Source organism: Sus scrofa, chromosome 12 (assembly GCF_054392235.1).
Source record: "Sus scrofa isolate SSC_HxYL_T2T_F1_AM1 chromosome 12, Sscrofa_HxYL_maternal_Yorkshire_Landrace_v2.0, whole genome shotgun sequence".
Lineage (NCBI taxonomy): Eukaryota > Metazoa > Chordata > Mammalia > Artiodactyla > Suidae > Sus > Sus scrofa.
Window position 1 is genome coordinate 47369741 of NC_139394.1, and position 14133 is coordinate 47383873.

Consider the following 14133-nt stretch of genomic DNA (forward strand, 5'->3'; position numbering starts at 1 on the left):
CTCTGCTTTGTACACATTAATCTGCTAGGGGCAGGTGTTAAGGCTTCATTTCTAGGATCATGGCTCTCTCATCTCAGGACAGGACAAGCTGGATGATAAGCTATTTGCCATCTACACTGTTACATTTAATGCTATCATGTATAAAGCTGAGGAAATGGTGACTGCATCAAGCCCATTATTTGGGGATCCACTGTCTCTTTCAAGGTTCAGACTTAAGAACGGGAATACTTTGTGTGAGAAGATAAAGTTGAGTGAGGGGTGGGAATCTATTACATATAAATGAATCACCTTCCAGAAGTATTACAAACAAAACATAAAGAAACTATTGTAAACCCAAAGATTATATACAAGAGGGAACATTTTAAAAATTTCTATTTAAATACTTATATGTTCAGTGATAAGGCACCTTCAGGAACAGGAATGCACAAGGAAACTTATGTACTACTCAGCCATAAAAAAATAACAAAATAATGCCATTTGCAGTAACATGGATGGAACTGGAGGTACTCATACTAAGTTACGTAAGTCAGAAAGAGAAAGACAAATACCATACGATATCATTTATATGTGGACTCTAAAATATGGCACAAATGAACCTATCTACAGAACAGAAATGAACTCATGGACATAGAGAACAGACTTGTGGTTGCCAAGGGGAAGGGGGAGGGAGTGAGATGGACGGGGAGTTTGGGGTTAGTAGATGCAAACCATTACATTTAGAACAGGTAAGTAATGAGGTCCTGCTGTATAGCACAGGGAACTATACCAATCACTTGTGATAGAACATGATAGAAGATACCATGAGAAAAAGAATGTATATAAAAGCAGGTCACTTTGCTGTACAACAGAAATTGACAGGACACTGTAAATCAACTACAATAAAAAATTAAAAAAAAAAAGAAACTTATGGCCCAAGTTCTGAAAAAAGAATGAAAAGATGCTGATTTGAGAACAACTTCAATACTTACAATCAAGACAATTGTTTAAAAAGAAAAAAAGAAAGAAACACTGTAAAAATCAGCTATAATAGAAAAAGTAAAAATCACTATAAAAAAAGAGAAAGAAAGGGGAGGAAGACAAATCAGATCTTATTATAGTGGAAAAGACAATCAAGAAGCAGCTTAAAGTTTTAAAAATACAGCTACATCTACAAAAAAAAAAAAAAGGCTAGGGAAACACTATGAATGCAATGTATTTATTTAAAATTATTTATGGTGGAGTTCCTGCTGTGGCGCAGTGGGTTAAGAATCTGACTGCAGTGGCTAGGGTGACTGTGAAGGTGTGGGTTAGATCCCCAGCCTGGTACAGTGGGTTAAAGGATCTGGTATTGCCACAGCTGCGGCCTGGGTTGCAGCTGTGGCTCAGATTCAGTCCCTGACTCAGGAACTTCCATATGTCACAGATGTAACCATAAAAATAAATAAATAAAATAATTTATGGCTTTCTTAGGATAAAGACCAACACTGCTTTTTTTGGTCGAGGCATGTAGCAGCTTGATGTGGGATCTCAGTTCCCAGACCAGGGCTTAAACCTAGGCTGCAGCAGTGAGCACACCAAATCCTAACCACTAGACCAGGGAACTCCCAAGACCATGTTAACACATGAGAGGCTCTGCATTATTTGGCCATGGCCATCTGCTTGAGACTCTCTCTACTCTCTCTAGTCAGCTACTCCAGCCTCAAATGATATTCTATATGCCTTTATCTATAATCATTTAACTGCTCAGCCTCTCTCCCCATTTTACTCCTGTATTTATTTATCTTTTTCAAATCTCAGCTCATTTCTGTAGGGAAGCCTTCATTGAACATCACTATTTCCAAATTCAACATCTCAAACAAGTACTGATTCTCATGCTTTATACACAGTTTCCCTATGTATACTTTTCTAGCACATATTTTATAATTTTATTATACAATTGTTTTTTTCCTAAATGCCAAGAAGTTCCATACAGGCAAGATTTTCATCTGTTTTGCACATCATTATATCCCCTAGGACTTAGTACAGCGTTTGGGACGTGGTACATTAAAGAAATGGGAATCCCGGAAAAAAAACAACATCCAGACTTTGTTAAAATACAAAGAGATGGTAAGAAAAGGAAGATTACTAACACACAAGTTTAGGTTATAATAACAAAAAGTGATGAAAGGCACTTTACCTTACTAGCCTACTAAAAACAAAGGCTTGAAAATATCCTTAGTAGATGTTCTAGTTTAGTTACCTTTGGAGGGTATTTCTCCATCTACTAACAGTAGACCAGGAATGGAAAATGATTAAGTGAAAAGTGCTTCTAACCTGACCACAGTAAATACCTCTGGAAGCAATTCCAATTTGGAAATCTTTTCATGCTACCTTTCAGTCAGTGGGGATGCACTTAGAAGTCAGGATTTATGACGAAAGAATTCCCAAACTGGTAGGATTAACTGCCCAAAGAGACCCCTGGGATCCTGCTAGGATGGAAAACACAGAAAGACCAGAGATCTATTCCAACAAACCATGGTGCTTGGTCAAAACTCGAAATAAATGCAAAATTCACAACAAATTGGCATGCCAGGAGCAAAAGATGGAAAGGAAAGAACATGAGGCATTGTATCAGACATTCTAAAAAGAAAATAAAATTATTTTAAATATACAAAACCACACCAAAAACATGAGGAAAATCATTAGGAAAAACTTGGAGACCAGAGATGTGAGCACAATGAATTTCTAAAATGTGATGGAGTTTCCAGAAGCCAATGTTCAAGAAAAGAAACAATCTTCATAGATGGTGGGCATTATCATTGAATTTTAAGATTACAAATGCAATTCTGGTCTGTCACTGAACTGACAACTTAAAGAAATGAAAACCATGAAATGTCACAAGTTTCTTTTTTCTATCAACTCCTTTCCCTAATAAAATTCTGCCACTATAAAATACAAAAAAGATCCCAGAACACTAATTTTACTTTGTACAGATAATGCCAGGAATCTGATTTTTACAAGTCACTACAACTGTTATAAACAGGTTGGGTGGTTGACTGTTCTAACCTTTGGGCTGTAGCACTATAGTATGTTTAGGTACCTTGATATTCTCCAGAAACTTTGGAGAATGAAATACATTGGGTTTGAGAGTGGAGATACTAAAATTGTTTAAGTACTGAAAGAACATGAGATCCAGTGGAAGACTTCAAGACTAGCTTTCAATGAATACAGGATCCAATTAAATGGAACAATATTTCCATGTTTGAGATAGTATAGAATAAAAATATAGATGGAGATAACTTTTTCTATGATTTAAGATTTTAACTTCTACCAAAGAATGTCCTAGAACAAAGATTTATTTTATTCTCTTAAGAGAATTTGACCATAGATTTTACAAGCAATGTTTTATAGTGCTGGCATTATATACTGGTATCTAGGGAACTTCTTACAATCCTGTGTGATAAGTTTAGTTGAACAACTGGATTTTGCCTAATTTGAGATGAGAAACACAATGAAGGAATTTAATAATATAGGGCCTTGGGGGTAAACTTAAAATGAAGCAATTTCCCAATTAATTTTAGTGACTCTGGGAGCAACAATGAGACATTCATAAAGAGCTGGGGCAGGGGCAGGTCTGAGTTGAAACACCTAGCACAGTAATTTAATACCTCCTGGGCTTAATGTGCCTTACTAGGTATTAAGTATGGTGAGCTCCAACACAGAGTTAGGTCTGTTAAAAAAAAAAAATCTTGGGGCGCTTGAAATGATCAACCCACTGGTCCAAGCTGTATCCTAAAGAATGAAAAAGTTGCTTTTCAAAATTACAAGCAGGAGTTCTATGCAACCCTCTGATGTTTCTGTGAGTTGATTAATAACACTCCTGATATAGTAATGGCCCAGCTATTGAATCCACTGGGTCAAAATGAACATAATTATTAGGTTATTCAAAGAAAACTAACCAGTATTATCAATCTTCCTCACAACACAGGCCCTAAGGGAAGTTCTGTAGTATTTATCAAAGCCAATGAGATAGTAGTAAGTGGGGTTTAGCAGTGATGAAGGTAGAACCTTGATGGGGAAGATGAAGAAAAGGGTCAAGTTTTCTTCTTCTTAGTTCATTCTTCTTTTTCACATGAGCTCTGAAAGCCCTGAGGGCAAATTATTAAGGTGTTTAGGAAAAAAGAAGTGGGGATGTCAGAGCAGGCTCAGGCCACAGCTTATACTTTAATAAAACCCTGATAATCCCAAGAGCTCTGTCCTGGGTAGGTGAACAAACAACGATCTGAAATTCAAGCAAAAATTAGAGAGTGCATGCACTGGGAATGTTCTTAGTCTATATATACCTATATTGTAGGGTATTCCTTGAATAGTAATAGATTAGGTAAAGATCTGGGATCTCAGCTTCAAGAATGGACTATCAAAGCTTACTTACAAGTCAAAATTGCCTAGATAAGGAAACATAAATTACACTTCAGTCCTACAAGATCACAAGATATATAAAATTTTTAAAATATGATTAAAAAACATTCAAATAACAAAATAACCTAATTGAAAAGCCAAACTTAAAAGCAATGGCAAAAATGGCATCTTCCATCAGTCACAAAAATGAGAATCAATAAAAGGATCAAGTCAGTGTACAGCCTATCTAAATTAGTAAGACATGATTTAAAATTTAAAGAGAAAAATATCCATGTGAAAATTTATCCAATTCCATTTTTTAAAAAAAAGTCTAGTGTTTTTAGTTCTATATTCTCCCTAAAAGTAGTCAATGAATAAACAAATACCATCCAAGTCCCTGTTTCTCTTTAGAATAATATTCAACTTTATTTTACATATCAGAGAATAAAGAGAAGCACAGTGTCTAGGAATGGAAGCATACTGTAGGCTAGGCAGATATGAGGCTAGTCAGAATACTTAGGGATTAGTACTGGATTTCATAGTTGAAAACAAGAGTAAGAAGATTCTGTCCAAAGGACCAGGTTTCTGAAACTATCAAGTGATAAATATATTTCAAATATAAGATAAAGTTAGGAATATTTTGTCTGAGGGATGTAATTAAGAGGAAGGACAAGAGGGAAGAAAAGAGAGTCTCTCTGATTTGAAGGTTACTTAGATGTGATATCGTGAAGCACCTGGCAAAGCACCTAGCATATACTTAATTATATCAAAACATGAGTCTCCATCCTTCCTTAGATGAGGTGGTAGGATTCATACCAACTGCAAAAGTTACAGAAACTTAAGTTCAAAATGCAAGAAATTGGAAATGGGTAGATTCTCTGCCAGGGATGCTGCAGAAGAAGTAATCCCTGATTTGTGTATGAGTTTGGACCAACTGACCTCTAAGGTTTGTTCTAACTCCTTACAATATTGAGGTGATCACTAGGAGAATGATCACTACACTTTTTCCTCTTTCCTCAAGTATGGCACTTAATATAAACTGATAGGTTATCTTACCTATGAGATTCTTGCTCTCCTTTCATTTTCTCTACTTTTGATAACATATCATCAACTTTAAATGTTTTCCTGGAAGAAACAGATAAACAAAATAATCACTTCTCAACTGGGAAAAACAAACAGATTACACTTTATTTTCACTATAATAGGCAAGTCGGAAATCTGATTTTATTTTTAATAAGATAAATTACAGATGATTAGCCGTAACAATGAATACTATTGAGACAGTGTATGTTATAATACAGCAGACAAGCCTTCAATTCCCATCTCAAATGCTAATTTTCCATGACACCTTTGGTAATTATTCCCAAACCAGAGTGACTTCTCCCTACCTATGGCACTTGTTTTATATATACATATATTTTTTTCTTCTTAGGGCCAAACCTGCAGCATATGGAAGTTCCCAGGCTAGGGGTTGAATTGGAGCTGTAGCTGCCGGCCACGGCCATAGCCACGCCAGATCTGAGCCGAATCGGCAACCTACGCTGCAGCTTGTGGCAACACTGGATCCTTAACCCACGAGAGAGGCCAGGGATTAAACTCACATCCTCATGGATACTAGTCGGGTTCTTAACCTGCTGAGCCACAATGGGAACACCACAACTGTTTCAGATTTATTTTTACATTTAGTCTCCTAAATGTGAAACTTGTATAAATATTTTATTGCTACCAGAGTATAAGCTCCTGAAGGGCAGAGATTTGCTTTCCTCAAGAAAAGCCACAAAGTACTCAGCATACTGCCTTATACTTGATAGGTCTTCAAGTATCTGTTGGACTGAGCCAAACAAATGCAAATTATGTATATTTTGAAACATTCACATTTCTATTAAGTAATCTGATAAACATGAATGTTCTATAAAATATATATGAGGTTAATAAAACATCCTCCAAGATTAGCAGCAACGGCTAAGGTTAAGTACATGTTTTTTTTGGGCCATGTCTGTGACATGCCAAAGTTTCTGCGCCAGGGCTCAAACTCATACCACGACAGTAACAGTACCAGATCTTTAACCTGCCAAGCCACCAGGGAACTCCTAAGCATGTCTTTTTAAAGAGACGGTTGTCATCAATACGAAAAAAATTTGAAGTTTAAAGGGCATTCCCATCAAATTACAGCAAAAATTTCTGCTTTTAACTTGCTACGAGAAAAAAGGTAATTTTCTAAGAAATAGAAATGTAAATTAAGAATAACCATATCCCTGCCAACCAATTTAAGAATGAATGAATTCTAAATCCAACCTCACCTTAGTTCTTAAGTTGATTACATATGTCCTAGAGACAGAGGCTAGAAACTAGACCCACAGGGTAACTGGAAACAAATATTGCTATTTATACTCATATATTCTCTTAAAATTTAAAACCTGGAAAAGACTCATGTATTCTGCGTTAATTATAAAGCTTGAATTACTAGAAATCACTAAAATGCTCATTCCTCAAAAATAGCTATTGTACTCAACTACTATAATAAAAACTGTCAGTAAAGAAGTATTACTGTAAATATACTGCAGTAAAATAGTGATAGGAAGAGCAGAACTGATACTGTCTATACTTCAGGTGAATAAATAGCCGTAACAAAAGACTTTTTTTAAAAAGTTTCTCTCTTTACCCTTAGAGTTACTGAAAACTTCAATATTAAATTTCATCCCAAAAAGCATAGTAGGAAGTCCTTTATGAAGGATGGCAATACATTTTCAATCTCCACAGATAAGAGAGAAGAAAGAAGGAAAATGTAGGGTTCTTTTAGGCCAGTTACAAAGAACTTTCCAGTCTAAATACTGCAACGTACCACAGAGGAGGATTGTAAAGTTACTGAAAACTTTTAAGAATATGTTTATTACATAATGATTAGGAAGAAATCCTGTCTGTAGAAAGAAAAGTTGAGATTATAGGTCACAAGGTTCATCTCTTCCAACATTATGGATCTGTACACAGGAAAGCTAATATTAACAACCATTTGAAATAGGTAAGATCATAAGGCAACCCAGCACTCCTTAGGAAAAACAAAATAAACCATATAAACAACTATACAAAAGCAGCCCCACCTCCCAACACCAAGTATTTCTGTTCTTTAGAAGGGTACTGCTATTGTAGCTCAGATTTAACAAGGGAAATAGTTATCAAAAGGTCACCCAAAAGAAGAATATTTATAAAATTTAAGACATTTCGGGAAAATGTTTTTGAGGGAATCAGAAACAGTTTACATGAAACCTAGTAAAAGGAATTCAATGAAAGATGCCCTTCTCACCAGTATTTCCACTGTGCCAGTGTATCGTCAACCTACAGAACTGGAATACCTCTATGCAGTGCAACTAAAGTAAAAGGCGAGTTTAACATTTATACCAGAATAAATGTTACATCTGCATATATGACTTCAAAAGGAATGATAAGTTTATCCCAAAAGTGAGTATTATTGTTAACAGTACAAAAGGAGTACCAAAAACATTTTAAGCAAAGACCACAATCACTGGGTTAAATTCACCACCTTCCAAAGTCACCAACTACTTTGAAAAGGAAAACACTCAATTGAAGATATATGTTATAAGATATAAAAATTAGTTTTAATGACTTATATAGGCCAGACATACAACAAAAGAATTAGGTGAATTTTAATGCATTTTTACATGGAAATAAACCAAATGGGAAAGATATGTTTCTTGGCTAGCAAACTGCTTCAAAACTGTCCCAAAAGACCATTTTTTTTTACCTAAAAGATAATAAAGAAAATTTACTTCTACCAAGCTTTTAAAATTGCCTCCACCCAATAGCAGACAACAGAAATGCATCCCACAAAGAGAGTCAAATAGTCTAATAAATAAACATGATGGGGAAAACAATGAACTTAAGTATCACATGTATATATTTTAATCCATTTATGGATTTATTGTTTTATTTTGTCTTTTGAGGGCTGCACCCGTGGCACATGGAGGTTCCCAGGCTGGGGGTCTAATCGGAGCTACAGCTACAGCTGCCTGCCTACACCACAGCCACAGCCACGCCAGGTCCAAGCTGCATTTGCGACCTACACCACAGCTCACGGCAATGCCAGATCCTTAACCCACTGAGGGAGGCCAGGGATTGAACCCACAACCTCATGGTTCCTGGTCAGATTCATTTTCGCTGCCCCACGAGGGAAACTCCCATTTATGGATTAACTCAATTTTGAAAAAAACTTCATCCCTTTTAAATTAAAATCAGGCAGCATTCTAGATGATAACTGACCTTCAGATTAAAAATACTAAAGGAAAAAGTTTACTATTTCATCAAACAGGAATAGTTTTATAAGAGTAAACCAAGGACCTGCAAATTATGGAACATGGGCCAATCAGTTTGCTGTTTGTTTTTGTACAGTCCACAAACTAAACACTTTTTTACCCCCCTCCCCGCACCCTTGGCAAATGGAAGTTCCCAGGCTAGGGGTGAAATTGGAGCTGCAGCCACAGCTACAGCAACTCCAGATCCAAGCCACATCTGCAACCTATTCTGCACCTCACAGCAACACTTGATCTTTAACCCACTGAGAGAGGTCAGGGATCAAACCCACATCCTCACAACACTAGTCAGGTCTGTAAACCACTGAGACACAGGCGGGAACTCCAACTTTTTTTTTTTTTTTTTTTTACAGATAAGCATTTGCAATTGATTTGATAGTAGAGAACACCAACTCTAAACTCCACTTAAGCTAAATGTTGTCCCCCACTCACCCCACAAAAATAAAAAGAATCCCACATTTGTCACTAACAGACCTATATTATAAAACACTGTATGCAATCATTCTATCTGTGAATTTCATCAATAAAAAATTTGTGCACATATGTGTTCTCTTTTTGTATAAATACTTATATACTATCTAACATCCTCGATTCTGATCCTGGATCACAAAGTCTAAAATATTTACTATCTGGCCCTTCACAGAAAAAGATTCTTGATCCTTGGAATAAATCAAAAAATGAAGTAGACAGGTAAAGAGTTGACATATTTAATTCTGCTTCCTAATCCATAACCTTTTTCCTAGTTATTTAAGCACTCTGCCAAGTTTCACCCATTAAATGCAATGGTCTCTCTCTCTAGATGCAGAAAGATTACCAGAAGACAAATAATTTTAACACTTTAATCCTTCAGAAAACATCTAAATATATCTACAAAGCTAAACTATGTCTTTCTATATAAAACATGATGCTTAAATAGTAACTGGTAGGAGTCTCCAAAGAAGTTTACCTTCAGTTTACTGAAATAGGTTAATGGTTTTACTAATAAGTCAAGACTGGAACAATACCATATTCTTAGAAGTTCTTTCCTTAAATTTAAAGTTGTTCACTTGATATGCTCAATAATCATGCAAGCAGAACAAGAAACTAGCATTCCATAATTCCATATGGTTAAATGTTACAAAGCAAAAATAAGCATTCTGACACCTCCAGACTCCACTTTAAGACTAGATGATTAAGAAGTTTTTAAGGACATTCATCCTGTTGATTTCAAAAGTATTTCCCCTCTAATAAGACTATCGCCAAAGATATAAAATGAGACTTTCTGAACCTATCATCATAGAAGTGAATTCTTTATTGTTAGACTATGTAAGAAATACTCAAAAATTAACTGTGATGGAGTTCCCATCGTGGCGCAGCGGAAACAAATCCAACTCAGAACCATGAGATTGTGGGTTCGATCCCTGGCCTTGCTCAGTGGGTTAAGGATCTGGCATTGCCGTGAGCTGTGGTGCAGGTCGCAGATGCAGCTCGGATCTGGTGTTGCTGTGCCTCTGGTGTAGGCCAGCAGCAACAACTCCAATTAGACCCCTAGCCTGGAAATCTCCATATGCCTCGGGTGCGGCCCTAAAAAGACAAAAAGACCAAAAACAGCAACAACAACAAAAAACCCAAAAACCCAGAAAACACACCAACAACAAAAATTGTTAAATTTACGTATCAAAGATAGTTCCCTCAGGAAAAAAAATCTCCAAAAAAGATAATTCCCCTGGGCCCTTTAGTAAATATTTAAATACTCAGGTTCTAACAAACTTGAAAACAACTATTGGCACACAGAGTAAAAACATTAGTCAGTAAAACGATTTCATTTACTTCACTACCAAATCATTTATATTAGGAAAAAACTGGCAATCAACTGGAATTTACGAAAATGATACTAAAAATCATTTTGCAACCAATTCAACAACTCTTTAACCTCAGTTTTCATATTTAATCTTTCATTAGAAATTGTACTTCAAAATAAAATTTTAACATGGTTTCATCAACTTGAAATAAGATTCATAAAATGTACCTTTTGATGTTTGTTCTGGAGTTTCGATGAGACATGTAAGTAAGAGTTCTATGCAAAAATATTGGCTATAAAAAAAGTTAAAACATTAAAATTAAATAGGTGAAATTCCAGAAAAAAAGTAATATTGATGAATTTTGTTGTTTACTTACCGCTATCAGATTTCGAGTTCGAAGAAATCTATAGATTTGCGTTGGTTCTAGGTAATAGAAAACAAAATACAAATGCTATTTAAATTTACTCATTACTTAATTTGTTAATACCAACCCAACCAATATAAACCAATCACCTGTTATGAAAATTATGTATTCAGTATTTACATCAAGAAAATTAGTATGCAAAATTAGGTCAAAAGACATTCAATCTATAGCATACATTCACAAAATGCATCTACATTTATTTTAAATTTAAAGTTCTCTAAAATCTTCATTTTTTTTTTGGCCCCACCTATGGCAAGCAGAGGTTCCTCAGCCAAGGGACTGAATCGAACCCTTACCACAGCAGTAACAATGCTGGATCCTTAACCTGCTGCACCACCAGGGAACTCCTGTAATCTTGTTCTTAAGACTTTTTATTTATGTATGTATTTATTTATTTGCTTTTTAGGGCTACACCCACACGTAAAAAGCTTCCTAGGCTAGATCTGCAGCTGCCAACCTACACCACAGTCACAGCAACATGGGATCCAAGCTGCATCTGCGACCTACACCACAGCTCAAGGCAACGCTGGATCCTTAACCCACTGCGCAAGCCCAGGGACTGAACCTGGATCCTCATGGATACTAGTCAGATTGTTTCTGCTGTGCCACAACGGGAACTCCAAGCCTTGCATTTCTAAGGTAGCTATTTTTAAAGCAGTCTGTATGCAGAACTGAAAGAAGTGGTTATATTCATTTAACTTAGCTAATTTAAACTACTTATAACCCATCTCCTTCCAAAAAGTAGCTGAAATGAGGTCGTTGGATTCAATAAAAGAACTCCTTATTGACGCCAAATAAAATGAAATTTTCACTTTTTAATTGGTCTTTTCAAAAGTCTATACAGCACTCAGCCAAAACAGAATAAAACCGTTACCTAGACAGACATCCTAACACAGATATGATGAAAGTCAGTACTGGAATCTAATATACAAATTAGCTAAATTTTTCAATAAATACTTCGTTATAGTTCAAGTTTCTATTTTTCTCAATATAAATGTTACCTCAGTATGTAAATACTAGAACACATATTTTTATAAGTAATAGATTCCCAAAGTATTCTTAATGATGTTTAGTTAAAATGTGGTATAAAAGACTTGTTATAGATAGAAAATATTTTATAGAAAAATACCATAGTACCAGTTACATTAATGATCTGTTAGTATAGTTCTTTAAATAAAATAGTATAAAAATGACCTAACATGACTAAACATATTAGTAAATACATCAAAGTACATAAACTTCTCAGAAACCAAGATCATTATTAAAGAAGAATCAAGTTGTTTTGTGACCAACTCTAACTCTTAATGACAGTTCACCTCTCCAAATTAGATTGGTCAGAAAGCAAAATAGCTAAAACTTTCTCGGAGGATTTCTAACATTTAGAAACATAAAATTTCGCAAGGATTTTTTATATTTCCAACTCTCCTTCAGTTAGTTTAGTTTTTGTTTCAAGTAAACTAAAAGGAGATAGTTTAGAAGGGCTACAAACATGTATGTTTATTGTCATCACTGTGCTTCAGTTCTCCACCATATTTCCAATTTAAAGCCTCTCCAGATTTTTGAAAGTATATTAAACAAAAGCAAGCATATGAATCTCTCTCAAGCAGGTTCAATATTCATTTCAATAAAAACTGCAACTCCTTGTATTAAATTTCAATTAGAATTTCATGAAGCACTAATGAGAGAGAATGAAAGAAGGGAATTAAACATTGTAATACGTCTTTCCAAGCACAGCTGATACCATACCCTTAACATATGCCATAGGAAATTGTAAATAAAGACATTGAGTGGTAGAGCTGAGTTTATTTAAGTTTCTGTAAAATTACATCCACACAAAAAGCAAGGCGGAAAACAATCAGAATGTAATATTCACTCAAGAACAGTTCAGATGACTTATAATCATGATGTTTCTTATAAATTCTATTGTTTGTTTCCAGGCAACTGGCCCCCCATTCCAAATTAAGCCGTAGTTTTGCCCTGGAAACAGACCTTAAAGACGGAAACGGGCATATGAAGAGGTTCCGAAATAAAGTACAACGGGCAGGATTCCCAGATTGTCTGAAGAGAAGATGCTTAAACCCTGTCTCAGTTTACGTGTCCGTGAAATGGGTGGGCAGATTTGAAAGGCTGAGAGTATCAAAAGGGGCCATGCTAACATGCAGCACACCAAGTTAGTTCCAAGGCATTTCAGACTAATGACCATTCGGTCGATTTTATGGCACTCTTCTCTTCGTAGGCTTAATCTTGCTCCTCGGAGCCTACAACCGACACCCTCGCACTTTGAGAGTATGGAAGGCACGAAAGAAAGCAAGAACGAGTCCTGGGATCTGACTGTAGACCCGACCTTACAGTCCAACTGTGACCTCCTCACCTCAAAGCAGCCTGCTCATAACGTGGGGCCCCACTAACCTCTGCTCGCGTGTAAATCTCCGGGGAGGCAAGGACCTCCCCTGGCCCCCCGAGCCCACCTCCCCGCAAGGCCCTAGACTTCGGGCCCCCTCGAGCCGTAACCCCCGGAGGGGGGACGGCCCCCTCAATTCCGCCCTCCACTCTCGAATCAGACAGACTCCCGGTGAGGAAGGGGGTCCCAGCACGAGTGTCCCGGCCCCCTAATGCCGGGAGAGCGGGGATTCCTGCCCCCCAAGCCTCCAACACACTCACTCTCAAAGGCCTGGAGGAAAAGCTCGTGGTCAGCCTGGACGTGCTCCATTTTCGGCTTCTTCACCGGTAACACCGCGGCCCCCGCCGCTGCCGCCGCGGAGGAGGAGGAGGAGGCCGAGTAACTGCCGCCGCCTCCACAGCCCCCGCCGCCGGACTTGCCGCCCGACGCCGTCGCCGCCGCCACCGCCGCCGAACCCCCGAAGCCGCCTCCCCCGGACCCCGCGCTGGGCCCCGAGCCGCCCCCTCCCCCACCGCCGTGCTTCTGAGGCGCCATCGCGGTTCCTGCCTCCTCCCCCCGCCAGCTACCCGCCGGGCGGCCCTGGAGAGTAAGCGCCTGCAATACCAACCGCTCGCCCCAGCAGGCTCCGGCGGACCGAGGGGGGAAGGAGGAGAGAGGGGAGGAGAGGGGAAGGGAAGGGAGGAGGAGAGGAGGGAAGGAGGGAGGAAAAAAAAGTGTCTCCTCCTGAGAGCCCCGCTCCGCTCGGGAGACCGCTCACCCTAGCCTGGCCTCGCTCCGCCCACTTCCCCCGCCCGGCGCTCTGATTGGCCGGCGGGAGCGCGCGCCGCCCGGCCGCCCAGCCTGTTG

The 14133-nt window shown here is 37.9% G+C and overlaps 1 protein-coding gene across 5 annotated transcripts in view; it reads right to left on the reverse strand.

The window, feature by feature from the left end:
* Nucleotides 1–14063, reverse strand: part of SUZ12 (SUZ12 polycomb repressive complex 2 subunit) — a 48413-nt gene extending 34350 nt beyond the window's left edge. For 2 of the 5 annotated variants that reach the window (XR_014821398.1, XM_003131745.6), the window contains exons 1-4: nucleotides 13548–14063; nucleotides 10839–10885; nucleotides 10690–10754; nucleotides 5413–5481 (exon numbers count right to left, since the gene is read on the reverse strand). Coding sequence is in view for 4 of the 5 variants with exons in the window: in XM_003131745.6 (XP_003131793.1) it covers nucleotides 5413–5481; nucleotides 10690–10754; nucleotides 10839–10885; nucleotides 13548–13821 (455 nt within the window). In the remaining variant the exon portion in view is untranslated. The remainder of the gene's footprint in view (nucleotides 1–5412; nucleotides 5482–10689; nucleotides 10755–10838; nucleotides 10886–13547) is intronic. The other 3 variants (XM_005669069.4, XM_084985206.1, XM_005669065.4) reach the window with 3 other exon arrangements.
* Nucleotides 14064–14133: the final 70 nt, after the last annotated feature.